Source organism: Telopea speciosissima, chromosome 2 (genome assembly GCF_018873765.1).
Source record: "Telopea speciosissima isolate NSW1024214 ecotype Mountain lineage chromosome 2, Tspe_v1, whole genome shotgun sequence".
NCBI lineage: Eukaryota > Viridiplantae > Streptophyta > Magnoliopsida > Proteales > Proteaceae > Telopea > Telopea speciosissima.
The window spans coordinates 8,181,935-8,202,865 of record NC_057917.1 but is presented as its reverse complement, the minus strand read 5'-3'; the positions used below and the strand labels follow the sequence as shown (position 1 = coordinate 8,202,865).

Genomic DNA, 20,931 nt, shown 5'->3' with positions numbered 1-20,931 from the left:
ATGTAAAACAGCTCCAAATCGCTTTCCATATAGTGGACGGTGTTGCAGTCTATTTGCTAACATTTGAGGAGGATGGAGATTCACTTACCTTAGCATCTCGGGCATCACAAAGAAGATGATAAGTTGTTTTCACTGAGAACTTACTATTTCTCGTTGCGCCCACCCATAACTGTCATCTTTAGGAGAGAGAGAGTTTTGGATGCTAAGCATTGCATTTCTCTAAGTTGGGTTGAATAACGAGTTGATTAACTCAAGATTCCACTTCCGATTTTCCTAATCGATCAAGTTTGAAACCCACCGACAATCTGTGTTTGGAGGTTTAGGACTTTGAACCTGAAATTTGAAAGGGATGTGATCCACTTATCACCCCAAATCTAAATTCTATTTCCATGGATGTCATCAATATGGGGCGTATATGGAAGCAAGGGTTGAGAGGTGGAGACTGGAGATATCAGGGGTCTGAGGATGTTGAAAACTTTGTTGTGTCTCTTGCTAATTAATTTTAGTTTGCTTTAATTTCACTAAAAAGAAAAAAAGAAGAAAGTGTTTGTCAATGAGAAGCTATTTGATTGAACTGAACTCCCTGAAATTTGACGTATGATTAATCTAAATTATGTCCTATTGATCTAGAGATGGAAATACCATTTCATCCTTCTCCATGCATGACACAAAAAGATGTTGCCAGCATTCTTGATTGGGCCTTGCTAGTGTTTTTTTTTTTTTTTTTTTTTTTTTTTTTGGGGGGGGGGGGGATGGGGGACTAGAAAATCATTAAAATATGAGCAAATTAGTTAGACCTCTCCTGATCTTTCTGACAATTCAGTGAATCATCCCTGCCCTTCTGACAACTACTCAGACCTCCATTACTTTTCAAATTGGACCTCACTTAGCCCCAGTCCGTTAATTTTTTAACGATAGGTAACGGATAAATGTGAAAAACTAAAAAAAATTGCTAATTATAACTTTTTTACCTATAGGAAGTTACCCTATTGCCCTTACACTCTTTCCCTTTCTTCTTCATCTTCTTCTTCTTCTTCCTCCTGCAATTCCACTTGCTCCCACCCCTCTGCAACCCCATCCACGCAGATCGCAATCCCCACTCTTCCACCTATTTCTATCACTCTACAATTTCCCTTAATAAATAGGTAAGTCAAATCCCATCGTCATCTTCTACCTCCCAAAATCTCTCAACTCAACCCTAACCTGCAAATAGAAAGGATTTATCTAAAAAAAAAAAACTCCACTCACCTGCAAATCGCGTTGAGAAAGGAAGTGGTTAAATCTCCACTTGCCGGCGATAAACCCCAAGGTTTAGGGTTCAATTGGCTCTTGTGGCATCCTCATACTCTCCGCCTGAAGCATTCTCAACTTCTTCGACTGAGAACCCCACCGATCAAGGATGCAAGATTGTGTAACCAAAACCCAGAATCAGCCAACCATATGCTACAGATAAGAAACTCACCAGAAAGAACAAAATTACTGAACCAACTGGCGAAGAGAACGAAATAGCCAAGTAGATTAGGATGAAGAAGGTAAAAGATACGTGGCCCAGATTAGGGTCCTGGACAATGGTGCTATTGCAGCAAAATTCTTTCTTCAGATCCTTCAAGATCTTGGTATAGCTGTATTCTTTCTTCAAACCTTGCACGGTGGTTAGGCTTTTCCTTCCATTCCTCTGTTGTACGCGCTCATGCACATATTCCTTCGCCCTAGCTCCTGAATCCTCTGCATTTGCCTCTGCGAATATATCTGCTCACAATGAAAGGTCCGAAGAAACTTAATAAAACGATGAGGACAAAGCTTAAGTACCAGAAGACAAACTCTTGCTTATTTTAGATGAAAAAGATTCATTTCAAAGTGGATTTCGATTTAGAACAAAATAGAGTTTTGTTAGACATACCGAAAGCAGTGGGGACTTGGGCATCGAGATCAGACATGAAGCCTTGATGTTGAAAGGTCTTTCGATGAAGACCGAAGAAACTAAATGCTTTTGCCTTTCGTTATTTGGCCAAGCTTGAGGATCGAGATATCGAGAAAACGAAGGAAGACAAGGTATTCTCAGTTTCTAACACAAATTGAAAGTGGGTTTTAGAAGTGCAAAAGGAACCCAAAATTGTTATCATCAAGATGCAAAATTGCTACAAAAACTAGTTTTCTTTGCCATTAAAAGTCTCGAGATCTAACATTCCATGTCCCAAACAAAACCAAAAAAAGAGAGAGATCACCACATAATTCTAATCTTAATGGTTTACTAAGATGAAAACCATAAATTCGCAGCGAAGAGAAGACCTGTCTGTAAGGAATAAAAGAAACTAAAAAAAGGAACGCGATTGAAGAACTTACCAGAGTGAATCAGGAATCAGGATTATCTGGAAGCTTATGAGGAGGAGAAGAAACGAAAGCCCCCTGTAGAGAGAGAGAGAGATCCCCTTATTCTCCCTTGTCCGAAACCGCCTTACCAGTTCCTTCACCAATACCATCTTCATCAGTGCCATAAGACAACGAGAAAGCCTCCATCTTGAAAAGAAATTCTGAACCAACGACCTCCAAAAGCCTAAACCCATATCTCTCCTCAGAATCCGAAGACCCTAATTCTCCCTGGTGGCTGAAAAAAATGGCTGAGATTCACAGAACTCCCGTTGATAGGGGAACGATGACCCAACCCGAAGAGAATCCGATCGTCATCTTCTTCTCCAGAGAAGAAATCGTCATCTAGGTTCCAACACGGTTGAGGTGAAGGCAAGGGCCACCTCGTCGGATCACGGCGGCCGCAACAAGTAGTAGACGGGAGTGAAGATCAAAATGCAGGTGAAGTTACAGTCGCCGGAGGTGAAGAAGTCGCCAGACTGATTACTTATTGGCTGGACAAATTGTAATGTGTGTTTGTAAGTTAGGGCATTTTGGTCTCATCAGGTTATTAACAACTTTAACGGCCTGGTGCTAAGTGAAACTTAATTTAAAAAGTAAGGGAGGTCTGAATAGTTGTTAGAAGGACAGGGGTGGATCACTGAATTGTCAGAAAGGGTAAAGGGAGTTCTAAGTAATTTGCTGTTAAAATATTCAATTACAAATTTTGTTCTTTGTTTATTAAAAAAATATATATATTGTTCTTTGGCAAAAGTTTCTTTATACTGCCCACCTAGGAAAGCCATCCTCCTAATTGCATCTAGTTTTGCCATGTGATAAGGTTATGACATCTACCAATGCGGGAGGAATTTGCAAACTGCATCAATGGTTGTCCTAAAAAGATATCATCTATGTGGAATATATTCAAAGTAGGAAACAGAAAATAATTTTAAAAAATATCTATGTAAAAGGGAAATTGCAATATAATATCATGGGGAAAATTTTCCATATTAAATTGGCTAGTTGTATTTCACCAAAAAAATATTTGACTAGTTGTCAAAATTCAAAACCCAATTAAATCTCATAATTCCAAGTGACTTTCCTACATATATTTGCATATTCTAACATCAAATCTATTTATCATTTTGCAACTCCGAAGAAATTTTAACACCAAATCCATTTTCTTTTAAAAAAAAATGTGGTAGTAGTTGTCAGCCAAGTTATCAAAGATGGATCATAGCTCTAAGAACCAAGCAAGACATTGAACGGAACATGGGTCTGTTCTCGATTTTGTCCTTTTTTTTTTGACTGGTCAAACTATGGTTTCAGAAGGGTTCTCACCACGACCAGCACAAAAACTTCCCGAGAGGGGTTGTGGGCTACAGCGGTGATTCAAAGAAACGTTTCCCTAGTAAAAACCCAATGGCGGCCAATAGCACACTCCTCTCCTCAATGCGATGCTATCTTCCCGTGCTTCGTCGAGCATTTGTAAGATTCACCTGAAGTGGCGTTAGATGGAGATGGGGACCTTGAGAATAAGTAAATAAAATACAGGTCAACAAGAGGCAAGGTGCTGAGGTCGAGCAGAATTGAAAATAAGAATTTGATCACTGGTGCGAAAGCTATTATTGATCGGAGATTTCGTTCAATAAAGTGAAAAAAACGCTATTCGAGATGAAATTCTTATTGATTGAAGGCTCTTTGGTTGATGCAATTTCATGGGCCGCTTCAGTATTTTGCTACCCATGGGAACTTGTGGTTATGGCTGTCAGAAGACCCATGAGGAAAAACTTCATTTTCTTTTCGACCCAACTCGGGTACTACCGGGAGGCATCGAACGAGGGGAAGAGCAGTTAGCTTTTTGGACACTTGGATCAGACGAAATATCTCCCTCTGTTGTGCATGTAGGACCTTATGTGATAAGGAAGAAGCTTTATCGTGCTTCTGGTTGGGAAGCCCCTAAAAATCCATGGTCTTACCAACTACAACTATTAAAGCCGCCTTCCCTTTGTAGTTACCGTGAATTTCCCACTGAACCGCAATTCTGTGCTCTTTCACACCCAAACACATGGATCAGATGTGCAAGCTACAATGCTTTCAAGAGAGAATTTTGTCTTCCGCTCATCCGTTCCCAATTGCCTTCATACTTTTCCGGCAACCTAAAAACAGCCAAGATACTATGTTCTTTCCCACCTCCAACCACTTGAAACAGAGAGAGGCAGAGAAGAATCCCAGCTTCTGACCTTACCCCAAGCTTAACCTTTCTCACCCGGTAGTGGAAAATTGAAACCCAAAGAAAAGGGACAGAGAAATCCCCTTCAACCTCAAGCAACACCCAACAATTGTTCTTCGTTCTGCACCTAAAAACATATTCAAAGCCCTCACAAATCTTGTAGATTTGACATCTAACAGATCCAGCATGCCAGGTCATGTTTGGTATGCATTTTCTGAATAGATTCCAGATCTACACATTGTAAAACCCAATTCCGAGAATACATAACAAACATAGCTGTGGTTAATCAGCTTCAGTTCTCGCCTGCAGATTGCTGGGAAGGAAAGGAAATTAGCAGGATGCAGATTCATCATATGGCCTCACCAGTAAACCCCAGAGATCTTTGATGCAACCTCAGGTGCCCACTACATCCTCATTTCCTTCATCTCTTTCCCCTCTCATCTACTACTTTTTCCTTTCTCTACTCGAATCATAGTCGTTTGGTAAATTGAACCATTCATACGAAAAACTTGGCTATCACGCCTTGTCCCCTCTTAGGTTTTGTCTTATTAGACATCCTTAAAACCAAACAAACACAATGGTTCTCTAAAATCGAGATGGCATTGGAATACCTACGCTTTGATTCTGCTTTTACCATATATAAAAATTAGAAGATGGCGGTTCCGGCCAAATTTTTTTCCTATCAGGTTCCATGTCCCGTCCGGTTGTCCTGTTCCTCTTATAGGGGGCAAAAATGATCACTTACCAACACCCAGGCAATATTCGAAAAGGGGGTTCGGTCATCATTTCCACCCTATGAGAAAAACGGGACAATTATATCAGGCAGAAGACCTGAGACGATAATGATCCATTCCAACCATAGCTATCACGAGTCAATGCCTAGGCATCATTTATTGGAATGCGTTCTCCAAATGGATTCTGTTAGCAAAGGATCGCGTGAATGCCACGACAATTATAGTTCCAGCTAAACACCATTCAATCATGATCCAATTTTAAAAAATTCACCCAATTATATGATTCCCATTTAACGGCCGTTTCACTATCACATTCCCTTACCGTCATTCAGATTTTATCAAGTTCTGAACCTCTTTGAACTCTACAAATATAGATACAGAAAGCACAAATGATAAAGATAGCGGTCACTAAAATTGAAAACTGGTCTAACAAACCACTTCAAATGGCCATAATTCCATCAAATGCTTACCACACCACTAGCGACGCGGACCATTCCGTCGGGGCTAAAACACCAGTTTACTTTACTGTACTAGGATGTTTTGCAAGTTCCGACAGATTCGAAACCTGATACAAAGTTCATGAGACATGTCACTGCAGATTTTTCACACACAAACCATGTATTGCTTCCCATGTGCCCCAATTGCCACAAACACAGTTCTTGAGTGGCTCTAGAGTAAGGCCCAGCTTGTATTGCCAACGCAGAGCAGATAACCATTCAAATTCAGAGCAGCCTCACACATCAGAGAAAATTTATATTAAGTGGACAATTCCTTCCCATCAAAATTAAGATCATAAAAAGGAAAATAATGTGTTAGGAAGTGACCAATTGACACACTTCACCAAGACATTCAAATTTATGGTCACTGCTATAGTCCAACCACAGGGGAAGAGTTTTTTCTTTTTCCTTTTCTTTTATGCATTTGTTTTTGGGGGGTGGGGGGGGGGGGGTTGGGATGGTATACAGCTCCAAGAAATCAAATAGACAGAAGAGCAACTAATTCGACGAGACTGAACCAAGTCCCATTGGTTTCCCAGACTCATTTTTACTCTTACAAATGAGTCGAACAGAAAGGGCCTTAATTAGTCCTTGGCACTAATTTCATATTACCAACTATCTAGGTTAACTATGACCAACAGTTCTAACAACCAATTTGCTCCATCAATCACACCACTGTCCATTTCTCACTGCATACATCTAAGGATAAAGACCTGAAACCTTCCCCTAACAAAGCTTGCTTCAGGAACACGAAACTGAGCCTCCAATCCAAACAGGTAACTTCTTGTAAGTGTGCTCCAACAAGTGCTAAAGTGCACATTTCTATGTCCACCAACATCACCTTCCACATCAATGACACTAAAGACCACAAATAAAATGAAAAAGAGAAAAAATGGACCAGAACAAAATCTACCCAATCCCATCACCCCAGAAGAGGTCAAAGTTCCATCTAATTATTTACACCTCGAAAGTTTTAAAAGCTCAATAGTACCAAGGAATAAATGATAAGAACAGACAAGCACCAAGCACCAATCCGGTCACACAACAAGGCACAAAGGATTGACCAAATTACAGGTGGTAATCAGCTATTGTGTTTCAGACTGGGAGGACACCATCAGTTGCATGAGTTAGAAGATAAAACCTCATTGTAGACTGCAACAGCTCATTGTGCTCTCAAAATGTATAATAGGCGCGATGGGAAGCTGGTGGCATGCAATTATCATGTTCACCAATTATCTGGCAATATTAACAAATCATTCAATCATTTAAAAATTACGCAGAAAAGAAATAAAAGAAACATGAACTATGTTTTTCTCCAACACAAAACACTAGATAGACTCCATCAGCCCTGCCTAGCTTAGAAGCCCCAGATGGCAGTCCCACAATGACCTGGAGAGCTGATTGAATGTACAATACTACTGATCATCAGCTCAGTGAATAAGTTATGAGTCTACATGTCTATTTGACACATCCAACCTTCATCCAGACAGTGCCCTATAAACATGACTGTCCCCTGTGGCTGGGGTTTTAAGTTGCACATCTAATCTCAAGCGATTTCACATGATTGAATTTTCAATGTCTCAAAGTCTCAAAATGCACAACCACACCTGTACTCCCTCTCCACCAGCAGACCATATCCATTACATACCCTAGCATCACCATTAGTCCTCACAATTTCAAACACTAAATCAACAGAATAAAGACAAACTCTACACAGATGATACCTGAAGTTCCTTAACATAGAATGTACAGGCATAAACCAAGATCAAAACCATCAAATTCCAACTACCCACATTGCAAAATAAATGGTCATCTCAATAATCCTGGACACCAAAAGTTCCTTGCATGATGAAGTATTCTCCAAGCCTATACACACCACTTCAACATCATTACCATTTCTTAATTTGAATATTTTATCTTCCAATCAATTAAAGACTGTCAAAAGAAATCCATCTACCCAACTGGCAGATGCCACAAGCTTGTTTCTAAACTAAGTAGACATTAACCCATCGTCCAATTCCAACAACCCCCCCCCCCAACCCACACACACTTTATTCCTTTGGGGGATGGAATCAAAAGGTACATTGGTTGCATTGATCCAATAAATATAGGAGCAGAAACTACTCATCTTCCTACCAACAGCATCCCAGAAATAACATTTATGAAATCTCCAGTTCTCAATTGTCAAATCTTTCACCATTTCAACACATAGAAATGATTCACCCTCCAAAACAACACGTGATACCAAATTTCAATTTATTCGAGCTTCTTGAAGAAACACCTGAAGTCACCAGGCAAACCCTTTGGAACCAAGTCAAGTGTACAATAAAGAATCCCAACTTCTCAAGATAACTATTCAACTATTCTTCTCAAGGGCAAATGGCGACCACAGAACAGAAATGATCCAAGCTACTTCCACCATCTCAACACACAGAAATGCTTCTCCCTCCAAAACAACACGAGATACCCAAGCAAATTTCAACTAACTCGAGCGTCTTGAAGAGCACCTCCACTCACCAAGCAAACTTTGGAACCAAGTCAAATGCACAATAAAGAATCTAAACTTCCCAAGATAACTATTCAACTATTCTTATCCAGGGCAATATGGTCACCAGACAACGGAAACCATCAAAGCTGCTACCACACACATTCCCATAAGATAAGTGTGAGGCCATACCAACCCCCCTCTTCCCCCCTTCCCATTCTTCAAGTTTCAACCCTCTAAAATAGAGAGAACCCAACAGAAAACCAGTAGAGATTCAAATAATATGAGCACCCCAAAGGCTTTCCACATTGTCAGCAAAAAGATTCAACAGTCATGCTCAATACACACTAGTGGGGGGAAGATATGATATAAAGAACAGAAGGAAAGCCTTAAAGGGATAGAGAAGGCCAAATCTTGAAAATAATCATGATGGCAATAACAACCATTGCTCCAATGGCCATAATAACTGAAATTTATCTGAACGGCAAAATCACAGACACAACTGAAGTTTTGCAGCATCCTCTAAGAACCAAACCGAACATAAAAAAAATGATGCAAGGGCCAAGGACAATACTTTTTCAATAAAACAACTGGCTAATCAGACTACCCATCAAAGTGGACAAAAATAAACCTCAGAACATATAAATCCCACAACTCCATGAAGGTGAAAAAACAATAATTAAGCAAGAAAATACCTACAAAGTGGAAAGGTAAACAATTCAGGAATCAAAAAAATCACGACGAGGATGAAGGGGTTGGCAAACAAAACCACTCCCAGCCAATTTCAAGAAACAAAGAGTTAAAAGGCACCAGCTGGAAGCAAGGACGAAGTTTTAACTATGATGATGAAGTGCAGTCAAAATTTGGATGACTTCTCAGACCTTTTTCAACCCAGAATTCTGATTTTGACATAAATTAGAACCATTAAGCACGAAAGTAGAATGTCAGTGTCCATTCACATCAGCAAAATTACACATTCAACTTCCACACGCTCCTAATCCCCCATAGTAGCTTGCAATTAGAAGAAAAAAAATGGCAACACTCAGGGATTTATCATTGTATGTATCTGAATGTGTGTTTTCCAAGCAACTGCAAAGCACAGGGGAGAATTTTTGTCCAGTAAAAATTTATAAAAATTGAACTATGTGAAATGATTATAAGAATAAATATATGATTATCTATGTAATAGAGGCAACCAAAACAGTGTTCAGAAAGGCATGGTAGGCTTGCCTTTTCTACAATCCCAACAAAGATAACAAGGGTCAAGCATCCATCCCAAAGTTGTGAAAACAAAATGTGTTGTCTACCCCAACAAACTGTTACATAGCATTAGCTTGTAGACATCGGACTACAAGGTGACACTTGTTCTATAGGTTCCACAATAACAGATCACAAGATATACTCGAAATCATTTATGTTGTTCTTAAAAACATGAACTGAACGGTAAATCTCGAAGAACAAGTAGATATCACATCTAGCCAAATTCACCGCCTCACAAACTATAAACATTTCAACTGAGCAAAGCAGACTGTATGGAGAAAATCTCCATGTCAAGGTCTACTATGCATACTTAGCTGACGCGGTTTTTGATAACATCAAGACCCATCTCAGTAGGATCAGTTGCCTGCAATTCCACCTGAATACCGTCTAGCTCTCTCTTGAATCTGTCCTTGGAACTTGCATAAATCATTTTACTTCTCACCCTAGATGTATCAGGAGACCTAAAAAAGCAAAGGAAAAGGAAAAAACATAGAAAAAAAAAAAAAAAGAGAGAAGAATAGTGATGGTTAACGAGTACAAGACACAGAATGTGAACTGAACGTTTGCAAAAGTAAGAGTTACCAGGCAATGAAGAAAATCCTGCTCTTCTGGCAGTTCTCTGCTGTTACAAAGTCAAAATCATAGACTGCATATCGGCACTCATCAGCAGGAAGGCTTGCAGTGAAATCCTCATAACTTTCGGCGGGCTCCCCGACTTTTTCCACCACAACCTGCTTTTGCTTCTCCTCTATCTTGAACACTATGAAGCGATAAGTTCTTTTGGCCTTCAATTCCAAAAACTTTAGCTTACATTCATCATGTACAGCGATCCCTGATGCCGCGTTGGCCTATGAGTTGCGAGGACGTTAATAGGACCACAAAACAAGAACAAAGTAAGCAATTGCAAGAAGCTTGACCATCCGGTAGACTACCAAGGGAAAGATTTGATATATAAATGAGAGCAGAGAGCACAGATTCATGCAAATTTGTAAACCAAAACCTAATCAAATTACCATATTTAGTAGCAAGAACGTTAATAAGACCACAAAACAAGAACAAAGCAAGCAATTGCAAAAAAAAACTTCACGATCCGGTAAACTACCAGGGAAATATTTGATATATAAATGAGAGCACAGATTCATGAAAATTTGTAAACCAAAACCTAATTCAATTACCATTATTTAGTAGCTCCTCACTTACAGTAACCAGATCGATGTGGAAACAAACTAAAATATGCAAAACTAGTCAACAGATCATTCAACAAGCCCTAAATAAAAGGCATCTCAGTGAATCAAGCGCACAGAAAAATCTATTCCCATGAGCAACACCAGCTAATATGTATTGCAACCAAAATAAAAAAAGTTCCATCTCGATCCATAACATCAACGCTACATAGTCCATGTCTTACACCAGGGCATCTATAACTTCCATTCGCCGATAAATTTTCCAACCATGAAACGAATCCAGACATGAAAATAAGAGAATCAAATAAGTCCAAACGAGATTCAGGCATCCAAAGCTAAATCAAGGAAGATCGATATTCTGAGCTAAACCAGGCAAACAAAGACAGTCAAGTACAACTAAAGTAGACCAAAATTGCGGCCGATTTCAGCAAAATCAGCCTCCAAAGTCAAACTAATCACAGATCAAACTAGAAATTGCAGTACAAATTCAATAAAAAATAAAAATCAAGTATGGATAGCAAAAAACGAAGCCCTAGCATTACGGGAAGGATGGATAAGCGAATTCTAGAGAAAACAGAAGAGAGTAAAGGGCTGGAGAACTCACCATTTTGGAGAAGAAGAACTTAGGCTGATTAGGTAGACGAGAAGAGAAGAGCTTGAGGAAATCTAGGGCGAGGAGACGGGAGATGATAGAGAGAAGACTCCCCCGATAACAAAGGCTCTGCAATGAGATGGAGCACTTCTTTTTCGGTGGTTTCATCTAATACAGCATGATGATAGTCATACATGACCGCTGAGAAAGTAAAGTTGGACCAGTCATAGTTTGCCACGTCATGTATAAGCTGGAAAACCTCATGTATATACACTATGTGGCCTCACCATAATCCCTTTTGTTTTTGTTTTTCTTTTCAAACCACAAATCCGCGATCGCTTCTTCGAATCGGCTTCGAGGATTTCTTTTAGATAGTTGGCGAATTACATAAATATCTACGGAATAGTGTAGAATTTACTGAAGGTGCCATAACTGTGGATTATAAACTAATAATACAAAAAGCAATGAAGGGGAGGACTGAAGAGTAATTCGGCTGATCCTCTTAGAATTAATAATCCATGGCATGATCGCTAATAGGGGTGTAAGTTTGGCCATGTCAGCCCGAGCGCGCCCTCAGCCCGAACTGGTTGGGGCTAGCTTTTTCCAACCTTGAGAGCGGGTTAGGGTTTAATTTTCAGGCCCTGGGTTAAGGTCAGGTTGGGCCAGGGTTGAAGCCTAAAGCTACTTCCGGCCCGGCCCTAGTTATTGTTTACATTTTGCAATTTTTGTTTAGTATCTATTAATTGTTGATTTATAAAAATAAAAAAAACAACTAATTATCTATTGAACAAAAATATTTACAAGTTTAAAATTGAACTAAGTTTTTTAACCAAAAGAATAGTCTAATAGTCAATTGAGTATGAAGCAAACCAATACCCAATCACATGTGTATCATTTTCTATATTCAGATTCTATCATCCATATTCTTGCATCATGATATGACTGTATTCTTCTCATAGGCTAGTTGATCTCACCTCTCAATATGTTACAGTTACAAAATAGGCTCATGTGGAGTGCGTTAAGATGGCCAGGGGGAAGTACATGATACTTTTCGAGTAGTTAGTCATCGATTTTCGAGGTGTTATAGTTACTTTTTGGGGTGAAGTATTTTGAAGATGATATGGATGTAAATATTGATAGTAGTTTTTGCTGTAAAAACCATAATATTCTTAAGACGTGAACGAACGGTTTAGTGATGTATTTTTTGTATTGTATAGTGATCTTGCCTTAGCATAGTTTCTGCTGCAACATGGAATGTATGAGGTAGCTTCTGTTGTAATATGATCATGAGATGCACTATGATATATGAATGATTAATTTCTGTTGCGTAAGTATGATTTGCATATTTAAAATGGAATACCGACCGTTATCACACGGCAGCCTGCGAGGGTTAGCACCCATATCTCATCCGAATTCGAGGGTGCTATAGACCCCACATTCTCTCTCCTCATTAGAACCCTTTAGTGGACGATTTGGTTTCCTCTTTTTTTCTTTTTCTTGTTTTTAAGTTACAAAAAAAAAATGGAAAGTTTTGGGAAAGAAAGGTAAATATTCCCTCCTTCCCATAAAAATTCCCATTTTAGAATTTTTCTTTTGAACGTTCAATTTGTCTGTTATATTATTAAATGTCTAATATTTCTTGTGTTGCTTTTACAACCTTTAGCTTGTTTAATGAATTAAAAGAGGGGGGGAGAAAGATTCATTAAAAGAGGAAGAGAAGAAAGGAGAGTTTAATGTATTTATAGTAAACATATGATGATAATTTTGGGAGACTAGTGAAAATTATTTAGGTTATTAATGCAATATCAAATTCTTACTTAAAAGTGAGATTTACCAAAAAGATAAACTTTTAACAAGAAGAGAGTAAACAGAAAATACATGGGAAATTAATCTCCCTACGAAGGTTTCTTCCTCTACACCGTTTAGAAGGATGACACTGGTCTTATTGAGGTAAAATATTTTAGCATGGTTAGCCATTTTGGGATGGCAATGATATAGATGAGGCAGAGTTAAACCAAATCCAAACACACTCAATTCAAGAAATAGTTCAACATGGCCTCGATCCTCATCATGAGACATGCATAGGTCTTGCTAATTTCAAAAGGCATTTGGGTGAGCCCATGTGAGTTGATATGCTTTTAGAATCCATACTTGCACTATATCCTATCTCACCAAAGTTCTAAATCTAGAAATTGTAACATACTTTTGATTGCCTCTTGTCGTATCCCCAAAAATTATTTAAGGTAGAAAGGTTCTTCAAATTAGTTGAAAGTGACTTATCATTATGAGTTGTCATTGTTGCATGTGAAATGATAGAATTTACCCTAATTGGAAAAAACAAATATGTATATATATATATATATATATATATATATATGTTATCATAAAATGACAAAAAATAAGGTTACAACTTATTTTTCACTAACCTTGACTGATGGATTCGAATAGTATCCACAGCGTAAAGGGAAACAACATAGGGGTATAATTGACCATTCATAAATAGGGGGCAAACGTTTACAACCATTGATAGCTATACTTTTTCTGCACCGGCAGTGGAAGGAAACTTGCGCCTCTTTTGATTGCACTTCTTAGTCCCAAAAGTTTTTTTTTTAACTCGGGTGTAAAAGAAGGTTTTAAAAATTATTTGAGAATGACTTTTTAATTTTCAAGAGTTGTCATTGTCTCACACATTGCAAATGTGATATGACAAGTTTTACCTTTGCAAAAAAGAAAAACATGTTAAATTAAGAAGGAGAAAAAAATAAAGTTACAAATTATTTTAACACCTTAGGGAGTGTCAAACTATCAATAAGAAAACACCATTTAGATACTTTTTCCCTCCATCTCCCAAGGATAGTCCTCCTTCCCATTTTGGTTTATCCTAAATTCTTTGTATATCTTTCATATTAGGTAAAGACCATTTATTAAAAGAGTGTAAGAGAAATTAGGAAAATAAATATGTTTTTAATGACATTAATTATTCATCTTAAAATTTGTACTTTTTCAAAAGGGATAGTCATCGTAGAATAAAGGGTCTAAGAAAGTATCTATATTATTTTGTTGTTTATTATTTATTTTACAAGTAATTGTCATATAGGGGATTATGTTTTTATATCAATATTTTGTTATTTAACAAGTTAGATAGGATGAATCTTTGTAATTTATTAGGTATTAAGGTAAACCAAGCATGTTTAATGCTTACATGTCTTACCCATTTACTCATAGAGTAATAGGGATTATTTCTACCAAAAAAAAAAAGAGTAATAGAGATTATTATCTGTGTCCTATATTCGGACTAGGATGGTTAAGGGGTAAAGCCATTACTCAACCTTACCTACCCATAGGCATTAATGTACTTCCATCTCTATAGCCAAGATACCACCCACAAAGGATAGAAGATTCCTTTTCCAACTATTAAACCGATTCTCAGTCTTATCCGAGATTCTCATTGAATATTTGAGTTTTAGAGAGTCCAAACTCGATAGGTAAGCCAAGATATTTTGTAAGGCCTTGACCATAATTTACCTTTAAGATTCAAGAGAACCACCAATGAAATTGCATTGGAGTGTTTGGATCAAAAGATAAGGAAGACTTTCGCAAATTCACACATTGACCATTAGTCTTGCAATAGAAGTCTCAACAATGTTTCAAATGACATACTTCTGCTAGCTTGACTTCAAAAAATAGCAGGCAATCATCTGCAAATAAGAGTTGAGAAATAGGAGATGTATGGTTGCAAACCCAAACACCCTTGATGAGTCCATCAGTCGTTGCTTGAGAGATGATACTACTGAAAGCTTGTGAACACAAGATAAAGAGAGTTGGCGACGGAGGATCTCCTTGACGTATGCCTCAAGAAGGAATAACGCTACCTTGAACCGCACCTTTTACTAGAATCTTGTAGGTGACCACACGAAGGCATGACATGATCATTTTCACCCACTGTGGTGAGAAATCGAATTGAATCTGTAGACGCTCCAGAAAATCCTACTCCACCTAATCGTAAGCCTTCTTCATACTAAGCGCCAAAAATCTCGGCTTGCCCTTCTTCTTTTGATTAATATAGAAATTGAACGCCCAGGAATGAATGCAGACTGTGATGGAGAGATCATCAGATGAAGAGCTTCTTTCAATCGAGTGGTCATAATTTTTGTAATTACTTTCACCGCCACAGCACAGAGACTAATCGGCCTATACTGATCAATAGTTTATGCATTAGATGACTTGGGAAGAAGAGAGATCAAAGGCTCATTACAAGCAATAGGAAGTTCTCCTGTACAGAAAAAATCAGTAACAAAAGAAAACAAATCGGCATGAGTGATATCCCAAAACTTTTGAAAAAGGGCTGGAGGTAAACAATTAGGTCCTGGAGCTTCAAGTGGAGCCATAGCATATAAAGCTTTCTTCATTTCATCAAGCGATGGAAGGGCACACAAAGATTCATTCATCTTTGTTGAGATAGAAGGAGTGGTAGTACCCAACTTCAAAGATAAAGCATTAGAGTCCACACCTCCAGAAGCATATATATGGGAGTAAAAATCAAGCACTTCCATATACACTTTAGTCTCTAATTGTGTCCAAACACCAGATGAGAGCTTGAGACGGAGGATTCGATTCTATTTTCTTCTTTGCATTGTTGAGAGATGGAAACATTTTGTATTGCGATCTCCTTCATGCAACCAATAATCTTTGGATTTCTGATGCCACATTTCCTCCTCTCTATCTCATTCCTCATTTAGTTCAGCTGAAATTTCATTCTCCTGAGCTTGCGTGTCAACTGAAATTGGAAGACCTTGTAGAATTGCAAAATCTTGTTGAAGCTTCTTAATCTTAGACTGAGCTTGGCCAAACACCTCCCTATTCCATTTATGAAATATAGGTTTGCAATTTTGCATTTCTGAAAAGAACATATGAATTAGTAACAGGGGGTGGGGATGTCTAGGCAATGGTGGCTGTCCTCTTGCAATTTGGATGCTTGAACCACATTGATTCAAAGCGGAATGGTTTCTGCCCATGAAATTTTGCTCCTTCAGAATCAAGAACAAGAGGGTTATGATTAGAATTGACTGCCTGTCAAACAAAGACAAAATTTGCCAAGGCTCAATCCAATTTGATACGAATATTAGATGAACCTAAACGTTTTTTGCTCCATGTATACTTAGGGCCATGAGTATCAAGATTCATGAGAGCGCACACATTCACCATGTTACGAAATTGGTCCAAGAAGCATTAGCCGATACTGCACCTGTTACGGCCTGGGAAAAAACAAAATTGACCCGAACCCTAACCCGAATCCGAATATAGATTCAAAACCCGAAGTCGTGGCATCGTGTGCGTTACGGAGTATTGATTTGATATTTGAACGGGTAGAAGATGAAGAAGGAATCTCGGTGGTAACCCGCCGCTTGTCGGCAAAATGACAGATACCTCCCCCGTGCAGTTGTGAAATCCACGCGCAGATGTACAACTCATGATAAGGAACCCTAACCTCGTATTAGGTGTTTTTGGTATTATAAATATATCCGTGTGGGTCCGCTTGCGGAACGTTTTGACTTTTGGATGTTCTGACACGAAGAAAACAAAAACTGGATTCTCAGGTTGATGTACTAGTTGATTGCTGCATCAACCAGAGAATCGTACCATCGCGGATTTTGCTCCTAGAGGTACGGAGCCCAGTGTTTTGGGTCCGGGATCTTGCCGCCGCACCCCGAATACTGGATTGGAATATTTTCCTCAACATTCTAGGACCCATGGGGCCCACAAAATCCAAATGTCTACGTAAGGATCGGCTAAATCTATAAACAGACAAAATCCCACAAAGAAAAGACAAAAATTTAGAAATTTGTACTGAATTCGGATATTAAATTAATTAGTTATACAAAATGTTAAGTTATTAAATCATTGACATTTAATCAAACTCATAAATCATCTCATACGACACCTATAAAGACTCACCAACCGCTTTATATGTAGCCTAATATAAAAATCAAACCTATATATACTACACTCTACACTATTCTAATCAATTAAAAACTAAACTCTAGCTACATTCCACTAAACCGACCTATACTAATAAAGAAACTAAAAGGAAAACTAAGTCCTATCTAATTCACTCACCAAACTGACATATGTTTACACTTTATAAAGAAAGTAAAACTCTACTCTAACACTAATCTACTCACCAAACTGACACATGTTCACATTGAATAAAGAAAGTAACATTCTATACCCATACTAAACCACTCGCCGTACTATTCAATATGTTTGAAAAAAGAAACAACAACAAAGAGAACAGAAAAAGAAGAAAAAGAAGAAAAAGAAGAAAAAAAGAAAAAAAAGAAAATAAAACGAGAGAAGGAGAAGAAGGGGTTGCTAACCTAAGGTAATATCTTCACCCCCTCATCTTCTCTTCAACCTAATTATATTAGATTCTATGAAACACATCTTCCTTCCTCATCAAATTGTTCCCCTTAAGCGGGGTTGCTAATCTAAGGTAATATCTTCACCCCCTCATCTTCTCTTCAACCTAATTATGTTAGATTCTATGAAACCCATCTTCCTTTCTCATCAAATTATTTCTCCTAAACCCCCAATCTTGCCTAATCTTCTGCTAAACCTATGGATTCTTTTAATTTCTTTCTTGAGGGGGAATTGAGTAAACCTATCTCTTGATTTCAATTTCAAGGTAAGTCTGACCTTGGCTTTAGATGATCCCATTTATAGTAAAGATCACACAAACAACATCCTTGGTCAAGTGAATGTGGATTCGGCCCTACACCCCATCAGAAATTATGTTTTCTGCATTTTTTGAGGCTGTTGTACATCTCTGGTCGATGTCCTAATCGACTGGGTCATCAACCAGAGAATGCAACTTTAATTTTTAGAACATTGCCATTTCAGGTTGGTGTCCCAGTTAACTGGCTCATCAACCAGAGAATAACTATATCAATTTTTAGAACACCACCATCTCAGGTTAGTGTCCTGGTTGACTGCCTCATCAACCTGAGATGCCGTTTCACTTGTAAACACATCCTAGACCTTCCCTAACTTTACCACGGGATAACCCTAGGACTCTACACGGGTTTTTGACATTTTTTAACACCGGATATGGTTAAACATTCGTAGGACCTTACCATTCACTCGTCAAGTCGCACCGACCACCGACATCGAACAAAATCCAACATCACCATCGCGAGCATAACAAGGTGAGTGGGGATAGACAATTGATTTCTTTTTGGGAGTGTTTATTTCATTTAGTTATTTTGTTATGTGTCATGCATATGAATGAGAAATTGTTCTTATGTATCGTTTGAAACTGTTCTATTGATTTATTTTTGTTTATAACTTATGAATTATGGAATTGTGAATGGATATGGATGTGATGGTGGAATGTGTTGAAATGTAAATCTCTGCCATGTTAGAATAGATGCCGTAGTCGGCTTGGAAACGAGAGGTATGGTGTGCCGTAGTATGGAATGCGGGAGCACTGTACACCTCGTACTATGCCATTAGATTGCATATGGCTAGGAATGTCACTCTCTGGTGCTACAACCCTTACCAATAGGGGTCTACGTGTTGGATAGTCCTCCCTAGGGAAACCAGCCGTTACCAACGGAGGTACTGGAACCGGCGATGTCTGATTGAGGACCGGGAAACCAGAGTTACCAATGGAGGTACTGGAACCGGCGATGTCCGATTGAGGACCGGGAAACCAGCGTTACCAACGGAGGTACTGGGAACGGTGATTTTCGATCGAGGACCGGAACTGTGGTAGAGGACTAAATCTCGGGGGTTTGCTGAGTAAACCAGCTGTTACCAACGGAGGTACTGGAACTGGCGATTTCTGATTGAGGACTGGGAAGCCAGCCATTACCAATGGAGGTACTGGGACCAGTGATGTCCGATTAAGGACCGGGACCGGCAGGCTCCCAGCGCAACTCGGGTTTGACATCGCCAACGGAAGGGGATGCTACCTAAGGTGTTGCTGTAGCACAAGCTTAGAGACTTAGGCATTTGTTTGTTAGGTGGAATTAGGATTAAAATTGAATCTCATGCACATAGGATTTTGCTTGTGAATGCTTGTGTGGTCTATCCTTTACTTGATGGGCTCAGTAGAGCTCATCCCCGTGGATATCATTTTGTTTAGATGATCATGCAGGTGGAGGTGACTGTGTTGGGGAAGAATTCTTTGAGCCGAGAGATGAGGGAAGAGATGACTATGCTGATTTGGAGTCCCGGCTGTGCGTGTGATTATTGTGTCCTTTCTTAAATGATGCAATAGGCTGAGAACTCTTACTTTTAGGATCTTCTAACTATCCTTTTTGGTGGATGAATTTCCACTGTTTATATTTTAGAATAGTTGTGTGTTGGCTCGATGGTCGTGAACTTGGGAATATCGAGCTGTTGGAACTTTCATTGTAAATAATATGTATAAAACTTTTAGCACTTTACTTTCCCTGCACTTTGATCAATGTAACACGTGTTATCTTGAAATCGTGTTGTGCTTGTGACGTGTACTTACTGCATCTGGATCCTGGTGGTCTCCGAATATGTCGGGTATTCGGGTCAGCCATCGAATCCTCCCAGGGGGTGGTTTCGGGGTGTGACAGTACCTCTTGCCTATTGGACTTGATAGGGTCTCCATATACTGATGTCATAAGGAAGTGAATATCATTTGGTAAGCTAACATTTGAATAAATGATGCGATTATCTGAAGATAAAATTTGAAAAGACCAATAAATTTTGCTTCGAAATCATCAAGTCCATCAAGTTAGCAACTCTGAAAAGGTCAATAATATTTGCTTCGAAATCATCTCATCATTTTGAAGTGTTGTGCATTCAATCTTTTAGGTAGGATATACATAATATGTAGGCTTTCATGTTCCCAACATATGACATGGAAAATTAATTGACACGTAGGCCTATATACATATGCATGTCGTGTTGTATTTGATATAAGATGCTACTATAGAAAACTGTCATTCGACTTACTGAAGATCAATATATGAGACAATGTATGGATGGTGAATTCAAATTTATGCATAATTAATGGGTGTCGTTTCCTAAAATAGCCATTGAAATACTCAAATTGTGGTTTGATTATTACTAGAGTATTTATCAATATAAGAAACGATGGTCTTTTAGTAGTAAATAGATCTTAAAAGGCATTCTTTCGTGGTAGAATATATATGCTTAAGGGAAAAGGAACGAGGAACGTTACACAGCTGTGTGTGACACGCGGTTCCTATGCCCAAACACAGGACCATGTAAAATGACCGTTGTATGCTCAGGGATTTCCATATTTTCATGGGGGCACAACAGTCATTTCGTACGGCCCTGTGTTTGGGCGCAGGGGCCGAGGACCATAAGTGACCAGGTAGTGTTCTTTCTCTCAGACTTAAGTCATGAAGTCTACAATTAGTGTATTTTTTTTATTTTTTAAAGGAAAATAAAATTTGTCAATCTATAGTAAAGTTAACCTTATATACATTCAATGACCAAACTACCCTTGCCTAAAGAGCGCCTATTTTATTTAATGTCCATACTACCCTTGTATTTATCAATTGTTGCCCTAATTTCATCTATTTATACTCCTCCATC

The 20,931-nt window shown here is 38.6% G+C and overlaps 1 protein-coding gene and 1 long non-coding RNA gene across 2 annotated transcripts; one reads left to right on the top strand and one right to left on the bottom strand.

The window, feature by feature from the left end:
- Window positions 1-1,920: 1,920 nt before the first annotated feature.
- Window positions 1,921-19,742, top strand: LOC122651750. The gene is made up of 3 exons (XR_006331503.1): window positions 1,921-1,999; window positions 5,117-5,121; window positions 19,732-19,742. It is a non-coding gene; the product is annotated as an uncharacterized LOC122651750 (long non-coding RNA).
- Window positions 9,441-11,514, bottom strand: LOC122651749 (actin-depolymerizing factor 1-like). The gene is made up of 3 exons (XM_043845274.1): window positions 11,344-11,514; window positions 10,138-10,403; window positions 9,441-10,016 (listed from the first exon to the last, which is right to left on the bottom strand). The coding sequence occupies exons 1-3, from the start codon at window positions 11,497-11,499 to the stop codon at window positions 9,866-9,868; spliced, it is 573 nt and encodes a 190-aa protein (XP_043701209.1). The 5' UTR covers window positions 11,500-11,514; the 3' UTR covers window positions 9,441-9,865.
- Window positions 19,743-20,931: the final 1,189 nt, after the last annotated feature.

Coding starts and splice junctions, on each gene's coding strand:
- LOC122651749 (XM_043845274.1), bottom strand. CDS start 11,499: ATGAAACCACCGAAAAAGAAGTGCTCCATCTCATTGCAGAGCCTTTGT. Junction 10,404..11,343: donor AGTTCTTCTTCTCCAAAATG/GTGAGTTCTCCA, acceptor CGCAACTCATAG/GCCAACGCGGCATCAGGGAT. Junction 10,017..10,137: donor AGGATTTTCTTCATTGCCTG/GTAACTCTTACT, acceptor TTGCTTTTTTAG/GTCTCCTGATACATCTAGGG.